Here is a 27,831-nt window from a genome sequence, read left to right as displayed (position 1 = left end):
AATGAACACGTTTAACCACTTCCATAGCGTTTTACGGGCTCTGTTTCCAGGCCTTGTATTATAACTGGTACGTAAAAGAACTCCCGCGGAAAAAAATTTCGGCACCTCGGCGTCTTCGAAAAACCGTCAAATAGTAGGGACATAAACAAAAATAATATTATTATTAAATATCTACGATAATTTAGGGTAATTTTTTTACAATGTTGGGGTAATTTCATTCATGTCTAATGGCGACACTGATTATAGCCGTGTTTCAGAAGTTTTCAGGTGCAGGGTGTGAATATGTTCAGTGCATGATTGGATGTGTTGGAACGGCTGTAATATTGTATGATGCGTTCGCATGCGCCACTAGGTAGTATGGTGAAGCTTGTGAATGTAATTCCTAGATATCACTGTAGTGAAATTAATGCTGGTATTAAGAGTTTATTTAGTTTCTGGAGTTGTGGTGGCTCTGCTCCTATGAAATACGGGCGAAGATTAGTTCATTCTTTCCGTCAGGCGCCAAATTTAAACTGGGGAACAATGTATTCAAAGTCTGTATGGACGAAGAATTTTCGCTATTATAATGATCGAGAGACGAAGAAAAGCTATAGATATGAGTTAATAGCTTTGTTCAATACCTCTCCTATGTCAGCCGGAGTGGACAAATCTATTTCTGCTCCTTTAACGAAACGTCAAGCGCAGGACCTGATATTGCGGCTTACAGGTGAAGAGAGAAGTGCACTATTATGTGCTTTACAGGAATTCCAGTCCGAGAAAATGAAAGCTGAATACGAAGGTATATGCAATAAATTGATTAGTGAAAATTTGTTCCCCTTCCTTACGTTCTCACATGTAGCCTATAGTTAGGCCTGGCTGTTTTACAATATTTTGATAAATATTCAATGGTGGTATTGAGAATCGCTAAGTAGGTACTTTCACCGTACAATATATATTTGAAACTTTCAGCAAAATCACCATACGGCAGTTCAGAATTTATTGTGTTTTGCATTAGTGTTTATAAATGTCATTTTGTGTATGCTACGGTACGTTTTTATTAAACTATTGTGGTTATTTGTTCATATCGTGTTTCGTCCATTCTGTCATCGTATAGTTAATTTGTTCATCGTCGAATATATTTTCTTATTCTGTTAAAAATTACTCGGGCAATCTAAAAACTGTTCTGGATACCTCTATTGTGCTGTCTCTTTTTTAATCAAATAGTAGTCATTTTGTAATTTAATGTGCCTTCATTAAGACAATGTTAATGTTTGTTACTTCACTTTGAGTTTTTTAACGAATAATTGATCTAAAGTGTAAGTTTTCATGAAATCTTCGTACTCTGTTGGTACTGAATTGTTCACTTTTTCTGATTTACTAATCATAATTTTTAAAACAGCCTACTGTTAGAGCCAATGTAATGTCATTTTCTGTGGTAATGTTTAATCTTGATTTTTATGGCTTTAAGCTGAGTCTTGGGCATAATGGCAATAGAAAATATTCTCTTGTATGTTATTTACCATGGTATGACAACTCACTTCAAGCATAACTTTAAATAAGAAATTATTTTTTAGATAGATCCTGTTTTGTTGAGAGTCTATGAATTGTTGAAAAGTATCATTTAGATATAGTAGTGACATTATAAGATCAACAGAGCTACATTTCTAATTAAAATAAAAAAACACCCACTTTCACATGACTTATTGCCTAACTTATCAGGGCTTCTCAGTCTAGCTTACATTGATGTTTGTAGACCTGCTAATTAAAGTGAAAAGAACATCACAAATTGAATAGGTACTGTAAGAGTTATGAAATCATGCCTACATATTATCTCAAATAAACTGGTAAATTATTTGTTCTATGGAAAGAAAAATGTAGGATTGGATGAGTCAACAAGCAGCCTAAAATGTGTATTCGAGTGTGTTAAGCTGTAGTCATCTTCAGGATGAGTTTATTTCAAGGGTATTACAAGCATGATTCAGTTGGGAGAACAGTTCCTAGGAGAGAGTTCATCAATGGTTGATACTTTGCAGCCAATACTCACTACATTCAGCTGTGCACGGAAAGACTGTAAGATTTGCATTATTTTCACTTCCTTATACTGTAATGTTATAAACTTTCGGCTGCGGAGTGTCAACTTATACTGTTATGGTACAATTTAATTGACTTTTGTACATGAAATGTCTAGTAAATACACACAAACTCTTACAAATGATTTACAAACAATGAACACAAGTTATGGCATAATTTGAATGGTTTCTGCACGTGAAATGTCAAGTGTATACACAAACTTTTAAAAATGATTTACGAAACACATGTTATGACACAATTTGAATATGCGTATTTGAAATACCTCGGCTAGTACCCAACCCCTTAGAAATAATACACAAACTGTTACAGGAAATAACCACAGGTTCAATCCTGGCTCAGTCCGGTGGCATTTGAAGGTGCTGAAATACATCAGCCTCGTGTCGGTAGATTTACTGCCACGTAAAAGAACTCCTGCGGGACTAAATTCTGGCACCTGGGCGTCTCTGAAAACTGTAAAAGTAGGTAGTGGGAAAAGCCAATAACATCATTAACCACAGTTAACATATTTAAATAATGATTACAACAATAACGTAAGATCTTTAACAGTAAACATACTAACTACACTCATGTTCATAAAAAACAGAACACCTTGAAATACTAGAGATAGGAAGTTCATATTCACAGGACATGTTCAATAGTAGCCTGCAGAAACAAGTAGCATTTCAGTTGCCTAGGTTCAGCATGTGTCTTGTTGCCTAGTAAGCACTGGTCCTCCATGGGCACTGATAACTTGTTCCATGTGTGATGGCATCGACACTTATAAGGCGCGAATGGCGTCCTGGGGTATAGCCATCCATGCTGCATTCACCTGGTTCCACAGTTCATCTTTGGTGGTTGGCATTGGGTCATAGCGCCGCACCCGTCGTTTCACCATATCCCACACATTTTTTATTGGGGATAAGTCCGGTGATCGGGTGGGCCAGAGCAACAGTCTGACATCCTGCGACAACAAGAAGGCACGTATTCGTGCAGCAACATGTGGTCGCGCATTTTCCTGCTGAAATACGGCGTCTAGTGTGTCGTGCAGAAAGGGTATTGTTACGGGTCGCAGAATGTCATTCACGTAGGTCAAACTGGTCACAGTGCCCTGGACACGCACCAAATGTGATTTGTGGTTGTACCCAATAACATCCCACACCATAAGGCCTTGAGTTGGCATTGTATGTCTTGTACGATTGCAGTCTCTCCTCTCTCCCCCTGTCTGCGGCGAACCAAAATGCAGCCATCATTTTCAAACAAACAGAACCTGGATTTGTCCGAAAACACTATCTGCTGCCATTCCTGTCCCCAGTGACTTCGTTCCATACACCATTGCAGTCAAAGGTAGGCAGGGAAGTGGACGACGCGCCAGTAACCCAGACCATGCTAAACGGTGACGGACTGTCACTCCTGATAGTGCGCGATATGTTACACTGTTGCGCCAGAGCGAGGAGGACACAGATCTGTCCTGCAATGCCATTTGGACGAGGTGTTGATCTTCTTGGGCAATGGTCTGGGTGGTGCGACCAGTCCCATCTCGTGTTCTATGGCCCTCTGTGAACCATTCTGTACACACCCATTGCACTGCCAACATACTTCGTCCCACATGAGCAGCAGTTTCCCGGATGGATTCGTCATGTTCTCTCATGCCAATAATGTGCCCTCTTTCAAACTTGCTCATTTGACGGTGCGGTTCTCGCATATGTCAGCGAGGCATCCTGCACATCTGCTCAAGTCACACCGATCCATTACTTTCAGATTATAGCGACGAGAGCCGCAGGCACATTTTACCAGTCAGTGGTGGTGCGCCAAGATATCGATGTGGACTTTGAACCTGGTTCAAATGCTAATCATTTTTTCAGAACATACTAATGCACACGTCCTGTGAATATGACCTTCCTATTTGTAGTCCTAGATAGGCTCTTTCCTCATCAATCTCAGTTCTTCCATATCCATTTCTTCTCAACCCCTGACGAACTGGTTTCTGCTTGCCAGCTTTATCAGGAGGGCAGGGATCAACACTCGTTGGGAGGCCATCTTTGGACAGATCTGTTATTAAAGTTGATGTTTTCCATGTTTTTTGCCATCTTATTTTTAGGTGAAAATTCAGTTCAATAAAAAGCTGTTTAGCACTGTCAATATCAAATGTCTCTTGGTACTCCTCATTGTGTTCATTACAGTGCTCATTTTAACCAGGGATGTGTGGGTTATGAAATCTGTGTGCAGTGTGGTGTTCATCTGCAGAAATAGTGGCATTTGCAAAATGCCTCCGGAAGTGCAGGAATAAATTCTACTTGATCTAGATCTGTAGCAAAGACTTGCCAGTCGGCCTTCTGGAAGTTCCTATGTGGCTTTCGTTGGAAATTTGTGGCAAATTCTTGCATTCCATAGTGAACCAATATGGGTCAGTGCTGACTGAGGTAATGTGTTGATAACGTGACGTTTTGGTACATTACCACCTCCTTTGGGATCAACATATGGTAGTAGTGAGATTCAGGTGTATACTCCATCTTGGCATCTTGAATGCGCTTTCATCTTTAGCACTGTAAATAGATAGCATATTCTTAAGCATAATCCCATCCTGAAGCAAGGTACCATTAGTGGCATTATGGTCATTTACCCAGACTTCATTGTAAGAGTTAAAATAGTCTACATATATTGCTGGGTTTGGGAAAGTTGCCAAAGGAATATTTGGCCAGTTAGCACTCCGAAACAGTAGTGGCACCACTGACAACTGCTAGCGCAGATTTCCTTCAGTCTGACTTGGTGTTTTGTAGTGGATGATCTCATGTATGTTGCTATGTTATGGACATTACTGTGAATAGCGTCTATGTCTATTAGTACATAGCCAGGTATCCTACCCCTAGCCCTTTGATTGCCATCTGACGTATATGTGTGTCTTGGATGGCTACAACGTGAATGTCTTCATCTTACATCAGCCGAGCAAGGTATTAACTTTTTGTGATATCTGAAGCCATCTCTTTTCGGCTTCTACTTACAGTTAATTTATAACTGTATGGTTCTTCAGTCTACTGAAACTTGTTTTGAGTAAATAAATTTATAAACTATCTGAAAAAGAAAACATGGCAACAGAATTATACCTGAGAAAGAAATAACTAAATTAAAATAGAATGACATGTTTCATTCTTGAAAGAACATCAGATTGTGTCAAATTACACTAAAAATATTTAGAAACATATAAACATTCATGTTTATTTCTATTTAAATCATTCAAAACTTGAAATTTGGAACTTACGTAATGAAGTCCTCACTTCTCTCCACTCGAGCATAGAATGCAAGTTGTTGCAATACCGGTACTCTGTCGTTGGCATGGGTCCAGCTGGCTAGTCAGTATTTTTTCATTCTGAGAGTTGCTGCCCTCCTTTCTTCAAATGAAATGAAATGGCGTATGGCTTTTAGTGTCGGGAGTGTCCAAGGACATGTTCGGCTCGCCAGGTGCAGATCTTTTGATTTGACTCCCGTAGGCGACCTGCGTGTCATGATGAGGATGAAATGATGAATACACCCAGCCCCTGTGCCAGCGGAATTAACCGATTATGACTATCAAAGAGTAGAGAAGGGTCCACCTAATTCATTGTCTTATAAAACTGGGACTAGTTTCTGTCATCTTCAGTCACGCTCCAATTGGAAGACATATGTACACATATAACCAATAATAAATTAAACAATCTGTTATTTCACAATTTACTATCTTAATTGAAAACATTGATGAAGGCCGAACAACATATTTAAACTTGAAACCAAATGATACATCAAAACTTGTTTGGTTGATGCCGAACTATGTCGTCGCTCCTACCGCAACCAAATGTTCCTGAGTTGAGCGGGGAGTTAGCATCCCTATCTGTATAGGCGAGCAACTTGATTTATAATTTATGTTTGTTCAATAATAATATGGGTAATGACTTGTATGTAGCTTGAAGGGGAACATTCTTAACTTGAATAGGTATTCCTTTTCATCAGATGTAGTGATCTATTGTTTAATTTGGTTTGAAGTGAATGTCTGAAAAGAAATAATTTGAAGTAAATTATTAAGAAAAGAAGGGAAGCTAGAAGATAGAGATTAATATATGAGACTCACCCCTCTGTTCTTCGTAAGTTGTGTGCAACTGGTACGGACACCAACACCAGATTGACTGTTGAGAGGAAGCAGGAATATAGCTTATGATGGCAGGGGCTGGAGGAGGGATGTGTGGGATCGCCAGCCTCAGGGATATTGGCAGAAATTTACTTAGATAATTTAGAATACACAAAGATCTTAAACAAACCTGTATAAAATAATATCTGCTACTGGGCTCGCTATGTAGATGATGTTCTGGCTATATTAAATCAAGACCTTGAAAATGAGGCCAATACCTTATCCATTTTAAACGCCCGAGATCCGCATATCAATTTTACACTGGAATCTGAATCCCAACAGAGTCTAAATTATTTAGATTTAAGTATTACTAGACATCTCAACTATCTTATCGTATCTTTAGAAAACCAACTCAAACGGTTAGTACAATCCAAAATGATTCTCTCCTTCCCCAATCCCATAAAAAAGCAGCATACTGTAGTATGGTATATAGAGCATTCACTATCTCCTATCCAAAAGAGGCCTTCATAATGAACTAAATGTTATACGATCAATAGCTAAATCAAACTGGTATAATGCACAATTTGTCAATAAAATCATCAACACAATTAACATGTCAATTTTCTACTTTAAACAGAGAATCAGTAGAAAGAAAAAAGAAACATATTCCTCCTTCACATTCAGTAATCTATATATATAAAATAGCTCGTCCTGACTGACTGATTCATCATCGCCGAGCAAAAACGACTGGACATTAAGAAATGAAATTTTGGGGCTACATTCATATTAACATATAGGTGCTCGCTAAGGGAGGATTTTTTTATATTCTTTTGCTAAAGGGGTGAAAAGGGGGGTGAATTTTTGAAATGAGGACATCTATACCTCAAAACTTTAAAGTTAACAGACATAAAAATTGGTATTTGGAATCTCCCTTAAAAATAAAGAAACGCGTACTTTTTTGTTTTCAGAAAATCCAATTAAGGGGGGAGGGGAAATAAGATTGAACACACTTTATTAGGAGACTTATACTTCTAAAACTGAAGATGTTACAGACATGAAAATTGAAATTTGAAATCTCCTTTGAAAATAAAGAAACATGTATTTTTGTGTTTTTGGATAATCCGATGAATAGGGGGTGAACAGGATTGAGAAACGGGGTGAATTTTTAAAAAGACTGTATCTGCAAATTATCTCATACACGTAACATATTACAGATTTGAAAACTGGTATTTGGAATATCCTGTAAAAGTAAATACGTAATTTTCCGGAAAATCCACTTAAGGGGAACTGAAAAAGGGGGTGAATTTTTAAAATTAGCGTATCTACAGTATATCTCAAAAACTTAACGTGTTGCAGATATGAAAATTGGTTTTTGGAATCTCCTTTAAAACTTAGGAAACATGTATTCTTTAGTTTTCGGAGAAAAAACCTTAACGGTGGGGGTGAAAGAATTGAAAAATTAGTTGAAATATTTGTATGAGAATATATATATATATAAAATATACAAAAAATATAAATGTTACAAATGTGAAAAATGGTATTTGGAATCTCCTTTAAAAATGAAGAAAAACTCATTTGATGGGACAATCAACTTGGAAGGGCGGGGGGGGGGGGGGGGATGAAAACGGAGATTAATTCCTTTTACGAGGATACATATATCTCAAAAACTGAAGATGTTACTGTCGTGATAATTGGTATTTGGGAGCTATTTTAAAGAAATGGGTACTGTTTGGTTTTGGAAAATTCACTTGAGTGGGGGAATGTGAAAAGAAGTAAAACAAATCTAATTCATTTTCTGGAGAAACGTATATCTCAAAACTGAAGGTTACAGACGTGAAAATTAGTATTTGGAATCTCCTTTAAAAATAAAGAAACATGCATTTTGGGGGGTGGGGGCGGTGTAAAAGGAGTTTAATTCCTTTTTATGAGGATACATATATCTCCAAACTGAAGATGTTACAGTGGAATTTGAAAGCTCCTTTATAAATAAACAAGTTTTTTGGTTTTCGGAAAATTCACTTGGGGGGGGGGGTGGAAGGAAGTGAAAAATGTAATTCTTTTTATGGAGAAACTTATATCTCAAAAACTTAAGGTTACACACGTGAAAATTTGTATTTGGAATCACCTTAAAAATAAATAAACAGGCATTTTTGGAGGGTGGGAAATCAACCTAACTGGCTGGGGTGAAAAAGGAATTGAATTATTCTTATGAGGATACTTATATCTCAAAAACTGAAGTTGTTAGAGGCATGACCATTTGTATTTGGAATCTTCTTTCAAAGAAACACGTGTTCTTTTGTCTTCTGAAAATCCACTTAATGGGGGTGAATTAATTGAAAAATAAGTTGAATTCTTTGTGTGAGGATACTTATATTTCAAAAACTAAAGATGTTAAAGACGTCAAAATGGTACTTGGAATCTCTTTTAAAAAGAACGCAACTGGCAGTTTTGGGGAGGGGGGAATCAACTTAACGGGTAGGAAGGGGGTGAAAAAGGAATTTAATTACATTTATGTGTTTACTTATATCTCAAAAACTGAATATGTTTCTGATGTGAAAATTAGTATTTGGAATCTCCTTTAAAAATGAAGAAACGTGCATTTGTTTGTTTGTTTTTTCGGAAAATCGACGTAAGGGGTGTGGGGTTGAAAATAAGTAAATGAGTTGAAATATGTTCATGAGGATACTTTTTCTTAAAAACTGAAGCTGTTGCAGACGTGGAAGTTGATATTTTGAATTTCCTTTCAAAATAAGGAAACTTTTTTCTCGGAAAGTCCACTTAATGTCAAGAACATATCAGATGTAAGGCTTTTCAGGCGTTTGCTCTATTAACCAGCGTTTCGTCTTAGGTCTGACACTAGACTCATCAGAGTGGGATGTATCAGACCCTACCCACTGATGCTAGGGTGTATGCAGGTGAACTTATCAGAAGCCCTTATAAGAGGCACCGTTTGATAACTGCATAGGGAGATAAATCTCCACAATGGAATTATTGCCCGCCTAGCAATTCCGAATGGAAAATTCTAAATTTCCATGGAGGGAATTAGATATTTTTCACCAATAGAGCATGTCAAAAATGTCAAAAACATATCAGATATCCCTCCATGGGAATTTAGAATTTTCCATAAGTCTACTTAAGGCAGGAGAGAGAGGGAAAGAAGTGAAGGAGGAGTTGAATTATTCTTATGAGTATACATTTATCTCAAAAACTGAAGGTGTTACAGACGTATAGGCATGAAAACTGGTATTTGGAACCTCCTTTAAAAATAATGAAAAACATATTTTTTTGTTTTTGGAAAATCCAGTTAAGGGGCTGATAATTGGAAAAGCGGATGAATTTTTAAAATGAGTACAAGTATATCTACATTATATGTCAAAAACTTAACATGTTAGAGACAAGAGGCTTGGTATTTGTAAAGTCCTTTAAAAATACAGGAACTTGTACCTTTTTGTTTTTGGAGAAGGGGACAAAAAGAATTGAAAAATAGTTGAATTTTTTTATGAGGATACTTATAACCTAGAAACTAAAGATGTTACAGACATGAAAATTAGTAAAATTAGTATTTGGAATTTCCTTTAAAAATAAAGAAACATGTATTTTTGTTTTTGGAAAATACACTTGGATGGGGGTGAGGTTGGGAGGAGGACTGATGAAGGGGTTGAATTTTTTTTTTTAGATACTTATGTACGGTATATCTCAAAAATTTAAGATGTTACAGATGTTGAGAATAGATATTTGGAATCTCCTTTAAAAATAAAGAAACATGTATTTATTTTTTCGACTTGAGAGAAGACTGTTTTTCACATGTACAGTTCTATGTCACATGGTTGTCTTAGCCCCAAAAGGCAATACCACAAACATGGTTTACATAGTATTTCTGGGGTAAATGGAACTCAATTTTTGGGTGAGTTTTTATACTTTAGGAATTTTCATATAATGTCTTGGTACAATGCCGAGGAATGATTACATTGATCAAATTACGAAATCCACGCGAGCGAAGCCGCGGGTAATTGCTAGTATAAACATATACCAAGTTGCTAATATATTCAAGAAATATAACCAACAAATAGTTTTTAAAACAAATAATAACAATTTTTCCAATTTCTTTAATACACGTACTATCAATCAAACTAATAAGTTTTCTCAATCGGGTATCTACAAACTGCAGTGCAATAACTGTGAAAGTACATATATAGCGTAAATGGGACGTAATTTTTTAATAAGATACAAGGAACATGTGAATGTTTCAAGGTACGATAGTTTCTCTGCCATGGCACAACACGACAGACTTAAAACATAATTTTACATCAATTGACCAAGATCTAAGCGTATTAAAAGTGGATAAGAAGGGCACCATGCTCAACATATTGGAGAATTGTTACATTCATTTAGAACAGTACTTTAAGCCTAACCATAATATTAATGAAATAAATGAAAAATCTAATATTCTGTTTGATATAATCATTCCTATATACACAAAATATAAGCGGAAAAAAGATACGGTAAGTTACCAATCATTTCAAACCTTCCTACCCGCCCCCCTCACACATCCCTCCTCCAACAAACATAAATTATAAATCAAGTTGCTCGTCTATACAGATAGGGATGCCAGCTCCCAAATCAACTCAGGAACATTTGGTTGCTGTAGGAGCGACGACATAGTTCGGCATCAACCACAGCAGTTTTGATGTGTCATTTGGGTTCAAGTTTAGATGTGTTGTTTGGCCTTCATAAATGTTTTAAATTAAGTTTGTAAATTGTGACATACCAGATTGTTTAATTTATTATTGGTTATATGTGTACATCATCATCATCATCTGCAGTTTCTAGGTGTTGGCCGGGTCTGCTTGTATGTATACATGTGTCTTCCAATTGGAGCGTGGTTGAAGATGACCCAATATATATATGGGGTCGAAAATAGTCCCAGTTTTATAAGACAATATAGACTACAAACTAATGGTATTGCATAGGTGAACCCTTCTCTACCCTTTGATAGTGATAAAGTGTCAATACGGGCCATAATGGAATTCATAACTTATGAAATTAACCTATGATGGTTAAAATCCCCGACCCTGCCAGGAATCGAACCCGGGATCCCTGTGACCAAAGGCCAGCACTCTAACCATTTAGCCATTGAGTTGGACTCTGCAATTGAAAACACCCTTCCATTACACCTTTTATTAATCTTGGTCTGTAACTTGGCATGTGTGTCTTAAAGTATTTTAATTTTGTCTGTTTTGTTCTTAAGGTCATCTATTATTTGGAGTTCTTTATTATAATCCTTAATTTCCATAATCCATTTAATCTTGGTCTTGTTATTCCATAATTTTTCAATTATTCTTCTGCTGATTCCAGTGTCAGGATGTTCAAAGAATGATATAAGTTTTTTTTTTCTAAACGTGCTGTATATTGGTTCAGTTTCCTTACAGACTGCTTTATTTAATGTTATTCTCCATTGTCCATTAACATGATATTGTTTATTTATGCAGATTCTAATTATTCCTCTTTCTGTCTGGCATTGCAGTTTGTTACTTGATATTTGAGTTTATTCAAATTACACTACTATTTTCGTCGTCATCGTTGTTGTTGTTATAATTTAAATTGTTTTTGAAATTATTATTATTGTTGTATTTAAATTGTTTTGTGAACTATGCAGGGGTTCTTAGTGAGCATTATAGGCTATTGTAGGCCTACCAGTAATTTTCTGTTACCGTATGTCATTTTCTGCTTTGTATTATTATTTTGTATTAAATAAATATTTTCTTAATACCCATGTATATCATCATCATCGTATGCGTGCCTTCCGAGGGCTGAATGACAATTGTATCTAATCGCTTTAAAAAAATTAAGTGTGAAATTGTTTTGCTTGGCCTGTATAGTGGCATAGCAGTTTGTTACCTGACATTTGAGTTCAATCAAATTACACTACCATTTTCATTGTTTTTGTTGTATGATCTCATGTATGTTGCAATGCTATGGCTTGTGTAAGGAGCTTTGAATGGACTGTCTGGTTTTCCTTTAATTTTCATTATGTCATTTTTGTTGATGTGAATGGCTTTTATGGAACAATATACATAGCATTATTATTGTGTGCATGGGATTGAATTTGTTAATGACTTGATTGAGCAAAGTAAGAATTGATAAAAGGGTGATTAGATACAATCTGCATTCAGCCTTCAGAAAGCACATATAATAATAATAATAATAATAATAATAATAATAATAATAATAATAATAATAATAATAATAATAATAATAATAATAATAATAATAATAATAAAAACTACAAGTACAGGCCAAAGACTTCAACATAGTAAAGAAATAAAATACATTTATGATGATAATAATAACAATAAACTGCAAATACAGTTCCAAAACAGTTGCCGTAAGCTGATAATGACACAACAGAAAATTACCGGTTGAATAGGCAGCCCATAAAATGTGCATTAGGAACCCCTGCATCTACAAAACAATTTGAATATGATTAATAATAATAGGAAAAATAAAACACTTAAGAGTAAAGTTTTAGAGTGTCATTGACCTAGCCAGAGCAGGGTCGAGGTGTAGCAGAAGGTTAACCGACTAGCCAGCTGGACTCATGCCAACGACAGAGTACCGGTATTGCAACAACTTGCATTCTATGCTAGAGTGGAGAGAAGTGAGGAGATAAGTTCCAAACTTCCAAGTTTTAAAAGAGAAATAAACATAAATGTGTATACATTTCTATATATTTTTGTGTCATTTGATAGAATCTGATTATGTTCCTTCCAAAAACAAAACATGTCATTCTATTTTTAATTAAGCTGGTTCTTTTTTAAGTAGTTTTTTTAAATTTATTTATTCAAGATTAGTTTAGGCAGACTGAAGAACCTACCAGTTATTTTAAAAAAAATCTTATTCACTCTTTGGTTGACATATCACAATCAAAACATGAGAAAGCAGTAGCATATTTCGTATTGAACATTTTCTATGCGTAAGTTCGTAGAATACTAGGTGTCTGATACACTTTACTGTTACATATAACAAACTTCATGTTTGAAAATCCTTATTGACAAAGAAAAAGTGCAATACCTTATTTTTGACAGAAAACCTTTTCCATACCATACTATATTCTATTAATTAAAGGAATATACAGTTATTGTATCAAATGGTACACATTTCATCCTGATTTAGGAGATCTTCCGCTACGAAACATTAGACAAAAATTCCATCGCTAAAATATACAGAATTTTTCAAGGTTAAAATAGTTCTCTTGAATGTACTGCATACCAACACTATTGTTTTTAAAGTTCATAAAGCATGCCACTGATGTCGTGGAGAAAAGGTCAGTTTGCCTCTGAAATGCAGTTTTATTACTGTATACCATAAAATAAGTACATAGAATTAAAAGCACTCACTAAAAGTGAAATATGTTATGTGATGTCTTAATGAAAATAAGTGTCTGGCTCCATGGCTAAACGGTTAGCGTGCTGGCCTTTGGCCACACTGGTCCCGGGTTTGATTCCCGGCAGGGTCGGGAATTTTAACCATCATTGGTTAATTTCCCTGGCACAGGGGCTGGGTGTATGTGTTGACTTCATCATCATTTCATCCTCATCACGATGCGCAGGTCGCCTACGGGAGTCAGATCAAAAGACCTGGACCTGGAGAGCCGAACCCGTCCTGAGATATCCCGGCACTAAAAGCCATACGCCATTTCATTTAATGAAAATAAGTTAACATTATTCTTACGTAGTAGAGTTTTTTCTCCTCTTCAGAAAATATAGCACTTAGGATTGTATATTGGGACCAAATGAAATGGGAGAACTCCTAAAAGTGTTTTTAAATGTCAAAAAGTATTGAAGAAAAACAGCCTAGTAGAAAAGCACGTTGGAACTTGAGAACAAAGTTAAGCCATACCAGAGCATCGGGTCCAGCGCCAGTGGGGAATTTCTCTTTTTAAGCCAATCAATTCTACATCGTACAATTTAACTTTGCCTTCAAGACATAACTACATCCTACATCTACTCTAATCCGTCGTATTCATACCTTAGTTTACCCCTGCTGTTCTTACCACCTACACTTCCCTCAAAGACCAACTGAACAAATCCTGGGTATCTTAAGATGTGTCCTATCATTCTATGTCTTCTTGTGGTCCAGTTTTGCCAAATCATTCTCCTCTCACAAACTTGATTCAGTATATCATTTGTGACTCAGTATACTCATCTCACCTTCAGCATCCTCCTATAACACCACATTTCAAAAGCTGGTATTCTCTTTCTTTCTTTCTTTCTTTCTTTCTTTCTTTCTGAGCCAATTATCACCCATGTTTCACTTCCTTACAATGCCATGCTCCAGACAAAAGTTTTCAAAAACATCTTTCTAATTCATACACCATTGTTCAAAGTGAGCATATTTCTTTTCTTAAGAGAGATCCTCCTTGCTTGTGCTACTCTGCATTTTATGTTCTTACTTCTGCCATCATTAGTTATTCTACTACCCAAGGAACAATATTCACCTGCTTCCTTCAGGACCTCATTTCCTAATCTCGTATTTCCTGCATGTCACCCAACTTCAATCGACTGCACTCTGTTACCTTACAGGTGAAGCTTCCACAGTAAGAAGAATTATTTGGTTTAATTTCCGGATTGAACCATGTTGTGGTTGTCTGTACATCACGTACAGTTTGCCGACGTTTCGAATACATTGCAGTATTCTTTGTCAAGGCGAATGAAATACCCCTACTCGATCCAAGGTAATCAGTCTCCCGGGCAGCAATTTACACTACTAGAGTGGCCCTGGCATTGGCCTTTTATATCCTAGCCTTTCTGGCTGACGTAAGCCCTGGCTGTCTCATGAGCATTCTGGAAGGTATGTGTCACAGCCAGGTAGTGGGGGCTTGCCTGCGCTGTTATGTAATGGGGTTTCGGCCTGTGTGTTGTGGTCTGTATGTCTCAGGGGATGTCATAGTTTATTATTATAATTATAATTCTGTAGTCGCCTGACCAAAAATCCTGCTCTTCCTGCCAACGTACTTCACTTGTACCTATTATATCTGACTTTAGTCTATATGATTGCCCTAAATACACTCTATAACAAAACAAAAAAAAAGACGCACCGGGAAGGCGTTGTCCGATTGTAAGGAAATTGCGTATGCAAAGACATTCGGACCGAACATGCAAGTGATTAAAGTTTCGTGTCCAATGAATTAATACCGGGAGCTCCCGCACATCCGAACTGCGCATGCAATCGGTGTATATAAGGCGCAATTCTGAAGCGCATGCTCAAAGTAGCTGTTGCATTCGACTGCGCTATCTTAACGTCGGCTGTAAGAATGCCATGCCGAAGGATTCGTGCTCATTACGAGCAGATGTCAGAGTTTGAAAAAGGTCGTGCGATCGGATTGACAGAAGCTGGTTGGTCGAATCGAGCTGTTGCTGGACATTTGGGTCGAAGTGATGCGGCGATCAGATGATGCTGGCAAGCATGTGTCAGTAGCGGCAGGCATCAGCGTCATTACGACAGTGGTCGACCGAGGGCCACAACAGCACGGGCAGACAGAGCGATTGTCAGAACAGCTGTCACAGCAACGGAGTCGTCATCAACGATCCAGCGTGTGACCCGCACACGTGTCCACCATGACCATCAACAGACGCCTGAACGAGAGGAATTTGCGCTCGCTCCGCCCGCTTCGCCGCTTACCACTCACGCCTGTTCACTGTCAAGCCAGATTAGTAATGCCGCGCTCGAGGAACTGCGCTGACCGGGGACGTATAGACTTTAGTGACGAGTCCAGTTTCCAACGGTTATTATTTATTTATCGTATGATGTGCACAGATAGATTATATAAATAAGTATACAATATATACAATATATACAAGCAGAAGCCTATAGTTCCAAATCAAGTCCATTGATCCATTTCAAGGCCTCCTCAGTTGTGTTATGAATGTCCTCCAAAGGACCTTGAAATGCTCTCCGTGGACACTCGGCAATTACTTGGTGGATGGTCTGTGAGGTAGCTCCACAATCACACCCAGACGACAACCACAGACATGTTTGGAGACGTCCAGGCCAGCGTGGGGATCCTGCCTTGACTATCGCATGCCACACACCTGCACAACACGGGTTGATGGTCTGGGGTGCCATCTCCTTTGACAGCCTGACCCCTCTGGTAGTCATTCCTGGCACACTGACACCACAGCGGTATGTTGATGACATTTTACGGCCGGTTGTGTTACCGTTCCTTCAGCATCATCCAGGCCTTACTTTCCAACAGGATAATGCCCAGCCGCACACGGCACGTGTTGCTATGAACTGTCTTCAATTTGCCCTATCCTTCCTTGGCCAGCTCGGTTGCCGGATCTCTCTCCCATAGAGCACATTTGGGACGTCATGGGAAGGCGATTGCGAACATCCCAGAATGTCACAGATTTAGCCCAACAGTTGGAGACCATTTGGCACGAAATTCCGAAGGACACCACCCGGGAACTATCAGTCTATGCCACGTCGAGTGACAGCTTGCATCCAGGCCAGGGGTGGACCAACACCTTAGATGTCCTCACTTTGTAACGATTTAACTCCGCAATAAATCATTCGATTGTTCTGCACGTTTGATCGTTTGTTTTTCTATGTCTGTTCCTCACATCCACCGATTTTTATCGCCATCGGACAATTCCTTCCTGGTGCATCTTTTTTTTGTTATATGGTGTAGTTCACCTCATCAAAGGAGTTCACTTTTGATTTGGATGGAGTGAACTTTTATGCTCAGTACAGTCCATTATTCGCTCACAATGCAAATTAAAAGATTGCACTGATCATTCTGTGAATTCTCGAGATTACTACTTTGTGAAATGTAACTGTTACCTTCTATTGATAATACTATGCTTTTCTCACCACTCAATGGTAAATTTTCAATCATTCTCCTGTGCACAAGGTTTTTCATTAGAAGTTAATACTGTGCATACAAACTGTCTTGCTCCTTGACTGAATGACGTAGTGGCTTTCAGTTCAGAGCGTCCTGGATTTGGTTTCCGGCTTGCTGGGAATTTTAGCTGCAGTCGGTTAATTCCTCTAGCTTGAAGTTTAGGTGTCTGTGATTGTTTTAATACACATCTTAATTTACATTTTCACATCACACTACCAACAACTGCAGAAACATGCAATAGTGAATACATCCCTCCATATAGGGTTAATGTCAGGAAGAGAATCTGGACGGAGGAGAACTGGGCTTTATCCACGTGAGTACCATCCGCAGACCATTGGCAAAAGGGCTGGGAAAAAGGAAGAGGTTGTGCATAGAAACCAGTTGCTTTGTGGTGTTTTCCCAACTTCAAAGTGGGATGGGTTACTTGTGAGTAAATCACGATTTTTGCTCATGTTTATTGTTTATTTATCCACATTCTAGAGACTTTCCAAAGTTCTGCTGGCTGTGAATGGTGAACTCGACTAGTCCTGTTCAATGTGTTTTACAGCTGCTTCATTGTCTTCAACATAAGTTTCACATGCCCCTCATACTTCTTCAGTAGGCCTAGTTAGTTTTGGTGGATTAGATCTATAAAATCATGTACCGGGACGCTAGAACAACAAATATCATTCAGGTTTATCACTCCAGTTCCTATGCTGTGCTTTTATTTACAATACTCATGCTGACTGGAAAGTGATCGGGGATTTAAATGAGACTATGGAATGGTTATGTGGGGAAACTATGGAGTGAGATTTCTAGGTCCTAATGGCTTGGTATGACATAGTGATCTGCACTCAGATGCACTTCACTTGAACTGCAGTGGTACGTACAAGTTTGGAAGTTTGCTTAGAAGGGTTATAGGGAGGTACATTCAGGGAAACAGGGTGGACTAAGATACGGTGCTAAGGGTACAGGGATCTGGAAGTCAAGTAGGGAAGACACAAAAATGTTAGTGTTGAACTGAAGAAGGAATAGAATTAAGTAATTTAATTTACCAGATATTGTAATAGGAGTTGAATTATGGCTGAGAAATGATATAATGGATGCAGAAATTTGCTCACGGAGCTAGAGTATTTATTGTAGAGATAGGATAGGAATGGTAGGTGGGTGAGTATTTATTCTGGTGAAAGGAGAATTTGTAAGCTATGAAAAAGATGATGACAAACATGAAATTCTAGGTGTAATGCTCATCTCTAAAGATAATAGGCAACTTGACTTTATGGTGTGTACAGACCTGAAAAGGGTGGCACAGATGCTGATTCAGAATTATTTGATAAGATAATCAGCTATGTGGGAAACCGCAAAGGAACGTGATTGTAGGGGGGTGATCTCAATTTATCAATTGATAGTTGGGAAGGTAATGCAGAAAACAGTAATCCTGACCAACAAATGGCAAGTAAGTTAATCTGGGATGTTGGGCCCCTTTAAAAAACAAGCATCATCAATCTGGAAAATACAACTTAATCAGAAAGTGATGGAACCAACCCGTGGGAAGAATATTCTGGATGTGGTGCTGGTAAAACCAGATGAGCCCTATCTTCACCACTGCTAAAGTCAAATAAATAAATAAATAAATAAATAAATAAATAAATAAAATGACCCACCATATCAAATGCTTTAGACACGTCAATCGCTATACAGTCAATTTGACCTCCTGAATCCAAAATATCTGCTATATCTTGCTGGAATCCTACGAGTTGAGCTTCAGTGGAATAACCTTTCCTAAACCCGAACTGCCTTCTATTGAACCAGTTATTAATATTGCAAACATGCTAATATAATCAGAAAAAATGCCTTCCCAAAGCTTACATGCAATGCATGTCAAACTTACTGGCATGTCATTTTCAGCTTTATGCCTATCACCCTTTCCTTTATACACAGAGGCTACTATAGCAACTCTCCATTAATTTGGTATAGCTCCTTCAGGCAAACAATAATCTAAAAGGTACTTCAGGTATGGTACTATATCCCAACCCATTGTCTTTAGTATATCCCCAGAAATCTTATAAATTCCCGCTGCTTATCTAGTTTTCAACTTTTTAATCTTATTGTAAATTTCATTGTTATCAAATGTAAATTTTAATACTTTTTTTAGCATTAGTCACCTCCTCTATCTGGACATTATTCTTGTAACCAACAATCTTTACATACTGCTGACTGAATACTTATGCTTTTTGAAGATCCTGACATACACACTTCTCTTGTTCATTAATAATTCCTGGAATGTCTGTCTTGGAACTTGTTTCTGCCTTAAGAGTACCTATCCATACCCTTCCATTTTTTACTAAAATTTGTATGACTGCCAATTATGCTTGCCATAATGTTATCCATAGCTGACTCCTTTGCTAGATTCAATTTTGTAGTAAGTTCCTTTAGTTAGGCATTTCTATTTCTTTCCAATCTGCACCTCCTCCTAAGTCTCTTTAATAATAAGGTGGGTCTTTACCATTCCTTACCACCTTTAAAGGTACAAACCTGTTTTCACATTCCTCAGCAGTTGCTTTAAACCCATCCCCGAGTCTGTTTACATTTTGATTTACCATTTTCCACCGATCATAGTTACTTTTTTTAAACTCCGTCATGCTTGTTTTATCAGCAATATGGTACTGCCTAATAGTCCTACTTTTAAGACCTTCCTTTCTATCACATTTATTGTTAACTATGACAAAATAGCTTCATGATCACTAATACCATCTGCCGGGCTGAGTGGCTCAGACGGTTGAGGCGCTGTCCTTCTGACCCCAACTTGTCACGTTCGATCCTGGCTCAGTCCGGTGGTATTTGAAGGTGCTCAAATATGTCGGCCTCGTGTCGGTAGATTTACTGGCACGTAAAAAGAACTCCTGCGGGACAAAATTCCAGCACCTCGGCATCTCCGAAGACCGTAAAAGTAGTTAGTGGGACGTAAAGCAAATAACATTATTATTACTAATACCATCTATTACTTCCGTTTCTCTATAGAGCTCATCTGGTTTTACAAGCACCACGTCTAGGATATTTTTCCCTCCAGTTTGTTCCATCACTTTCTGAATCAGCTGTCCTTCCCATTTTAGTTTATTTGCCACTTGTTGGTCATGCTTCCTGTCGTTCGCATTACCTTTCCAATAACCAGTATGTAAATAGAGCACAATACATAATAAAGTAACAGAAATACAAGCATGGCCTTAAACAGTTATCTGTGTACAGGAGTTAAAAGCTAAATATTATGTACATTTACACTATAATAATAATAATAATAATAATAATAATAATAATAATAATAACCTAATATTAATTATAAGAAACAACAGTGTTCTTTAGCTGTACAGTAAAATTGCAATATTAATACCCTACCTACCACAATCACACAATCTATCATACGTCCTCAATCGCACAAAACAATCAGCGGTATTCAACAGGTAATGTCTGCATCCAGTCTTAAATTTTGATACTGAGTTCGATTTTTCTGGCGGCAGCTGAAAGTGAATTCCAAAGTCATGACCCATCCACAACGAAAGATACATTATACATTGAAGAATGGTTGAAGGGAATAGCAAGGGAAGCGCCAGATCTAGTGTTACAATTATGGAATGAGGATAATAAATGGAATTTTGAAGAAATATATTTGGGTAGATTTTCCTGATATACCAACGTAGGTATATGAAACTTCCGTCGATTCTTGGGTTTCAGCCAGGAAAGAGCTGTGTAGCTAGGGGTTATGTGAGCATCATAACTCAAGTGAAAAGCGAATCGAAGACCGGAGTTCAATGCCCGTTGAAGTTATGTAGTTTGTTCATGGGTTGTCTCAACGTGGGCTATGTCATAATAGTCAAGTATTGGTAGTATCAAAGTTTGGAGAAGTTTTATTTTTACATCTTGTGGCAAAATGTCCTTACGTCATTTCAGAGTGTGTAGCGTTGCGTACATCGTTCAACATGTATTTCTTGCGTGTGCAGACCAGTGAAGAGTCTGCCAGAGACATACCAAGGTTCTGCACTTCCTTACTGAACGGAATTACAGTTGCATTTAATGTCCCTGGAGGAATAGTATAATTTTTATACATGACATTTAAGCTAATAATTTCTGAGAATCGATTATAATTGTTTTGAATATTTTAGTGTTGAAGAGGAGAGAGATTTTACTAGCGTGCACACTGATTTGTTGCAGGTCGGAGTTAATATCTCCTATTGCATTCAATATATCTTTTATATTAATGTGGCAGTAAATTTGGAGGTCATCAGCAAAAAGGTGATATCTATAATACTTTATTTTAGAGGAGATATCATTGATATAGAGGCAAACAGGAGAGACAAAGGACAGAATTCCGTGGAGCTCCTGCCTTCCTGTGAGCTATAACACTGCTTACCATCTGCAAGGTAAGAGCGGAAAAATTTTGAAGCTTAAGTACCGAAAAGGATTAAAGATATTTTTTTAACAATATCTGGATATTGATCATGTCAAAAGCACTGCTAAAGTCGAGGAGTGCGAGTATAGTCGCTTGTCTTTCGTTCTTTGCTTGTCTGATGTCATTAGTCACTTTCAATTAGGCAGTTGCTGTACTACGGCCTTTCTTGAAACCAAACTGTAGCGAATCCAGAAGGGAGTGAGAGTGCAGGTATTCCTATATTTGAATATGTACCAACCATTCTAGTGCTTTGGAGAGGGCAGGAAGGATAGGAATTTGATGGTAATCAGATGGAAGTTTCAAACCTAAGTTCTTGGAATGTGGAATTACAAGTACATTTGTAGCTTCGAACAAGAGAATCACTCAGAGACATCATGTTTTTAACTTCGGAGGTTAGCCATGGATTAGGTTTCCGGGTCACTCTTATCTGTCTCTCTGGTGCATGTTTGTTATATAGGCTATGCATTAATGAATAAAATTTACAAATTTTTGTGTCAATATCTTCTGGATTTAAAATGTCATGCCACGGAAGACTGTAGGCATCGAATCTTAACTGATACATGTCGATGTCTTTTAAATTCCTCCATATCAACATATCTGCGTTTATATTTTGGAATACGAAGCGAGTAAGCAAGAAATATAAGGTCATGAGTGGACATCGCCGGAACTGAAAGTTTTCCACGAGTTACAACTTTCTGAGGGTTATCAGTCACTTCGAGATCAATTAATGTATGTGAAATGTGGTTAGCAGTATACACTTGGTTAGTTGGGTGAGAGGGAAGGATCGTCATATTATGTGACGAAAACGGTCTTCTAATTTCTTAGTGTCATAACTCCGTGATTAGTGTTAAAGTCCCCTAATGTTATAACATGTTCACACACTGGTAGTAAATTAAGGAGATAGCCTACATCTCAAATTCGGCGATACGAGGCTCCAATAAGTCTTTTCTGTCCACTCGCAATTACTTCAACGAACAAGAACTCTACCCTCGGTAACGCACTGGTCGATGGGGTGCAAATGACACTGCTCTTGAGGTCATCTCTACATTAAAGAGAGAGACCTCCACCCCTCTTATTGGTATGGTCTTGACGATGGATATTATAGCCATCAAGGTGAACCATACTATTTGGAACTGAGGGAGACAACCAACTATCACTGGTACCTATCATATGGATACAATGTTTGTTAAATATACCCTTAATTTCATTCAGGTGTGCGAGTAAGCTTAGGCTGTTCAAATGACAACACTGTAGGGCATGAGGATACAGTGAAAATTCTTGTTTCAGATGGCTACCGGTATCAATGGGCTTGAATGGAGTGCTATTGTTAGAGCTACGGTTACTGTCAAGAGGGTGGTTCCGTAATTAACTGGTAACGGACATGCTTGAACTAAGACAGAAATCTTGCCTGGATAAGCTGATGAAAACAAACACACACACAAAATCAACGTAATACCAACAATTTTCTGAAGGCACATCACAATGGTTTCATCCCTCCGATAATCCACCTAGTCGCCTCAAGTGTGAATTCAATTCACAAGGTATAATAATTTGCATCTTCTTTCCATCGTCTAGATCAGGCATGTCAAGATCAAGCGCACGCCAGGCGATCTGCGTGCAGGGTTTCCTTACTCCCATGCGGTCTCGGCTGGCACACACTGACTTGAGCAGAGAAAGTCGAAGGAGATGTCTTTGGAGTGTACAGTATTCCTTCCTTCATTATGAACGAAGTGTGCTACCTCTAAATGAGAACTGCCCTTCACCAATATCTTTCATAAGGCACCGTAAGTTGTTAATTTACATGAAATAATAATAATAATAATAATAATAATAATAATAATAATAATAATAATAATAATAATAATAATAATAATAAACACATTATTGATATCTACAAAGACAAGAGAATTGTAGGCTACATAAATAGTACACACTTTATCTAAATATTGAACGAAGAATCAAATTCTGACATGCTCAAGACACACAAAGAAATAAATTAAAGGGTATTCTAGTTGACAAAACAAAAGAGTGATGAAATGACTTAGAAACATTCTGGTGAGCATTTGTCTACACCCTGGCCATTGTGGTTTCATTTCCTCTGAAAAATAAAAAAATAAGTTGCCTAAAAGTGACCAATTACCTGAGCCCTGTTGACGTTTGCTGGCAATAATTTGGTCAGTGTTAGGCTAGATGGTGATTGCCGACACTATTTTTATTACTGCATTGAGATGTATGTGTGTTAGCTAAGATCAGAATCTTGATTTGTTGATCTTCATCCTGGAAAAGAACTGTTCACATCTGTAAATACTTTCAAAGATTGACAGGATTTCTTGTTTAAAAAAAGCTAATATTTGGAGCTACCATTGATTAGACATTACTGTCTCGTGTTTTCCTAGCAAACTACTTTTTTTTTAACTCATCACTTAACTATACTTACAGCTTTCAAAGTACTTCATGGTTCCACTGTTAATTTCAGCCTCTCATCGCCAGTAATATCACTGTACTGATGTGCAAGATACAGCTCATGACACCTAACATTAAACTTTACCGGGCAAGTTGGCCGTGCAGTTAGGGGCGCGAGGCTGTGAGCTTGCATCCGGGAGATAGTGGGTTCGAATCCCACTGTCGGCAGCCCTGAACATGGTTTTCCGTGGTTTCCCATTTTCACTCCAGGTAAATGCTGGGGCTATACCTTAATTAAGGCCATGGCCACTTCCAACTCCCAAGCCTTTCCTATCCTATTTGTGTCGGTGCGACGTAAAGCCACTAGCAAAAAAAAAAAAAAACCCATTAAACTTTTGCAGATGATTGCGTTTTACACACTAAGCACTGAGCTTCACCTTCATGTTTGCGACTTACAAAAATTGCAATCATTTTGGAACAAATCTACCGTACCTTTTCCTCTTACCATTCATCTTGCATCATCCTTTTGTTTCACTTTGCATGAAGAGTTCCAGTTTACTCATCCCTACTGTGAGTGAAAGTACGTTTGTTCAACTTCTCTAACTCCTACCTATAGAGGAGAAATTCTGCCTACAGGCGTGCAAGGTCATTTCTAGGCCATGCGATTTCTTAATGTGGGCACTGTTTGAAGTGCCTGATCTAGATGAATAATAATGCGGCCATCCTGCGTCAAAACCCTGCACATTCCCCAGAAGACCCATGCTTTATTTAGTACTTCCGTGTGGACGTAAGGGATTCTGTGATGAGCAGCTTTGTACCTTTCAGAGCTTGCTTGGCATGTCAGATGCGGTCTCGTTCATGGTACCTGAGGAATTTAATAATAGGTCTACTGCCCACAGACACAATCTCAGCTGCCATCCTCTTCATACGGTCCAGTCTGTGACACTGATCTATGCTGCCCATAGACAATTGAATGTTCAGCTTGATTTTCAAAGTTTCTAACACCACAGCATAGGTATCCTCAGTCTCAATTACACTGTGAAGGAGAAGACAGTTCCTTCTGCTGTATCGTTCTGCCTTGTCAAGTAGATTATCCTGCTGATCTAGACGTTCTTGCAGGTGGCCTACCTCCTTCTTCATGTCACTTAATTCCGCAGATATAATTTTTTGGTAGGCCTCAAAGTCTGATGCAAGGCCAGTTAGTGTCGCTGGGGTTGGCAGCACTTGCCGCACCAGCAGCCATGGCTTGCTCCAAGCAAACTTGAAAATTAGATATCTGATTTTCAAACTTCGTCAGACGTTCCTTCATGGCCTTCAGCATCATAGTACTTTACTATTGTTCAACCTGACAATTAAAGTGATGTACTAGCACACCCTTGAATTATAAAACAATGGTTCACTTGCTAATATGGCAGGTGAATTGCAGAGCTAGTTTACTCGCACTCCATCTTGATCATGGGAGACTACTGGCAAAAATGAGTCCATTTGGAATATTCAAAAGAGTGACTGAATGGGTGGCTATATTTGTAGAAAATAGAACTCAGAGAATTAGAGTAGGTGAAGCATTATCTGATCCTGTAATCATTAAGAGGGGAATTCCTCAAGGCAGTATTATTGGACCTGTGTTTCCTTATATATATAAATGAAATGAAAGAACTGGAATGAGAGGTAAGGTTTTTTGCAGATGTTATACTGTATAGAGTACAAATAAGTTAAAAGATTCTGAGCAACTGCAAAAAGACTTCGACAATGTTGCGAGATGGACAGCAGACAATGGTATGTTGATAAACAGGGTTAAAAGTCAGGTTGCGTGTTTCACTAATAGGGAAAGTCCTCTCAGTTTTAATTACAGTGTTCATGGGATGAAAGTACCCAGGTGTTAGCAAGGAAAGATCTTCACTGGGTTAATCACATCAACAGGATTATAAATAAATAGCACAGATCTCAGCTCACGATTATGAGGGTGTTTAGGGGTTTGAGTGAGGATGTAAAAGAGAGGATAAATAAGTCTGTGGTAAGACCCAAACTAGAGTATGGTTCCAATGTATGGGACCCTCACCAGGATTATTTGATTCGAGAACTGGATAAAATCCAAAGAAAAGCAGCTTGATTTGTTCTGGGTGATTTCTGACAAAAAAAAGTAGCACTACAAAAATGATGCTAAGTTTGAGCTGGGGAGACTTGGAAGAAATGAGACGAGCTGCTTGACTAAGTGGTATGTTTCAACAACAATAAAGGTGTTTTAATTTAATCCACCTATTCAATACTTTTATTTCCACTTATAGTGGTTACATAAATAGACTCACAGTTAAATGGGACATGTTTTGCCCTCAATTAAGGGCATCTTCAGCCTAAAAACAATCAAGAGTACAACTAATATTAAAAGTAGAAGCTAAAAGTTTAGCCAGTTATTAAAATTCGGGACATAAAAATGTGAAAAATGATGCAATATATAAAGATGCTAATGGAAACACTGTCAATGATTAAACTATAATCTTGTCGGAGACTAAAACTTGTTCCATTAAAATTCCAATTAAAAACAGTTCATTTAAAATGTTAGTGGAAAACCAAAGTGGTAATAGTATAAAGCCAAGGACATGAGGGCGTGAACATAAGCATAAACATGATTGTTATAAATATAATATGTCCAAGGCTGCTGATGAAATTCGTCAGCATGAAGTGAGACAGAAGCATCAGTTGAAAAATTGTAAGTGGCCCATAGCACCATAGGTAATACTATTGGCTGAAACCTTGCCAGGAAATGTCAGTAGATACTGAAATAATGTTTTCTGTAAGAGAAGGAAAAGATGAAATAAGAAGTTGAACGTAAGGAGAGAATTCGGATTACATAAATTAAAACAGATGCGGACTTACATGTTAGTTGAAAGTTATTTGTTATCTACTGTTGTGCTGGTTGCTGCCCTTCTGTTGGCTCTGAGTCTGGTGTTGTAACTGTGCTGCAGAGGCGGCAGTGAACTCGGAGGGGAGGGAATAGGGGAGTGTGGAAGGGAGGAGAGGATGGGTGGAGTCAATTGTGACGAAGCTGACAAAGGGGCGGAGTCAACCATATTGCTGGAAATGGGCTTAATATCTGTAGGTATGGGAGGAGTATTAGAGACTCAGAGCCAACAGAAGGGCAGCAACCAACACAACAGTAGGTAACAAATAACAAATTTCAACTAACATGCAAGTCCTCATCTGTTTTAATTTATGTAATCCGAATTCTCTCCTTACGTTCAACTTCTTATTTCATCTTTTCCTTCTCTTACAGAAAACATTATTTCAGTATCTACTGACATTTCCTGGCAAGGTTTCAGCTAATAGTATTACCTACGGTGCTATGGGTCACTTACAATTTTTCAACTGATGCTTCTGTCTCACTTCATGCTGACAAATTTCATCAGCGGCCTTGGACATATTATATTTATGACAATCATGTTTATGCTTATGTTCACGCCCTCATGTCGTTGGCTTTATACTATTACCACTTTGGTTTTCCACTAACATTTTAAATGAACTGTTTTAATTGGAATTTTAATGGAAGAAGTTTTAGTCTCTGACAAGATTATAGTTTAATCAATGACAGTGTTTCCATTAGCATCTTTATATATTGTATCATTTTTCACATTTTTATGTCCCGAATTTTAATAACTGGCTAAACTTTTAGCTTCTACTTTTAATATTAGTTGTACTCTTGATTGTTCTTAGGCTGAAGATGCCCTTAATTGAGGGCAAAACATGTCCCATTTAACTGTGAGTCTATTTATGTAACCACTATAAGTGGAAATAAAAGTATTGAATAGGTGGATTAAATTAAAACACCTTTATTGTTGTTGAACTGTAAATTTTCAATACAGACCAAAAATGAGATTTATAACATGTAATAAGTGGTATGTTCCGAGCTGTCAGTATAGAGATGGCATGGAATGACATTAGTAGACGAATATGTTTGAGTGG

General features: G+C 37.8%; 1 protein-coding gene across 4 annotated transcripts in view; it reads left to right on the top strand.

The window, feature by feature from the left end:
• Window positions 1-272: 272 nt before the first annotated feature.
• LOC136864599 (transmembrane protein 65) overlaps window positions 273-27,831 on the top strand; it is a 392,659-nt gene continuing 365,100 nt past the window's right edge. For 3 of the 4 annotated variants that reach the window (XM_067141814.2, XM_067141816.2, XM_067141815.2), the window contains exon 1: window positions 274-778. In XM_067141814.2, coding sequence (XP_066997915.1) covers window positions 328-778 — 451 coding nt within the window. In that variant the 5' untranslated portion in view covers window positions 274-327. Of the gene's footprint in view, window positions 779-27,831 lie in introns of all 4 variants that reach the window. The other variant, XM_067141817.2, reaches the window with a different exon arrangement.

Source organism: Anabrus simplex, chromosome 2 (assembly GCF_040414725.1).
Source record: "Anabrus simplex isolate iqAnaSimp1 chromosome 2, ASM4041472v1, whole genome shotgun sequence".
NCBI classification, from domain to species: domain Eukaryota; kingdom Metazoa; phylum Arthropoda; class Insecta; order Orthoptera; family Tettigoniidae; genus Anabrus; species Anabrus simplex.
This window is presented reverse-complemented; position numbering and strand designations above follow the sequence as displayed.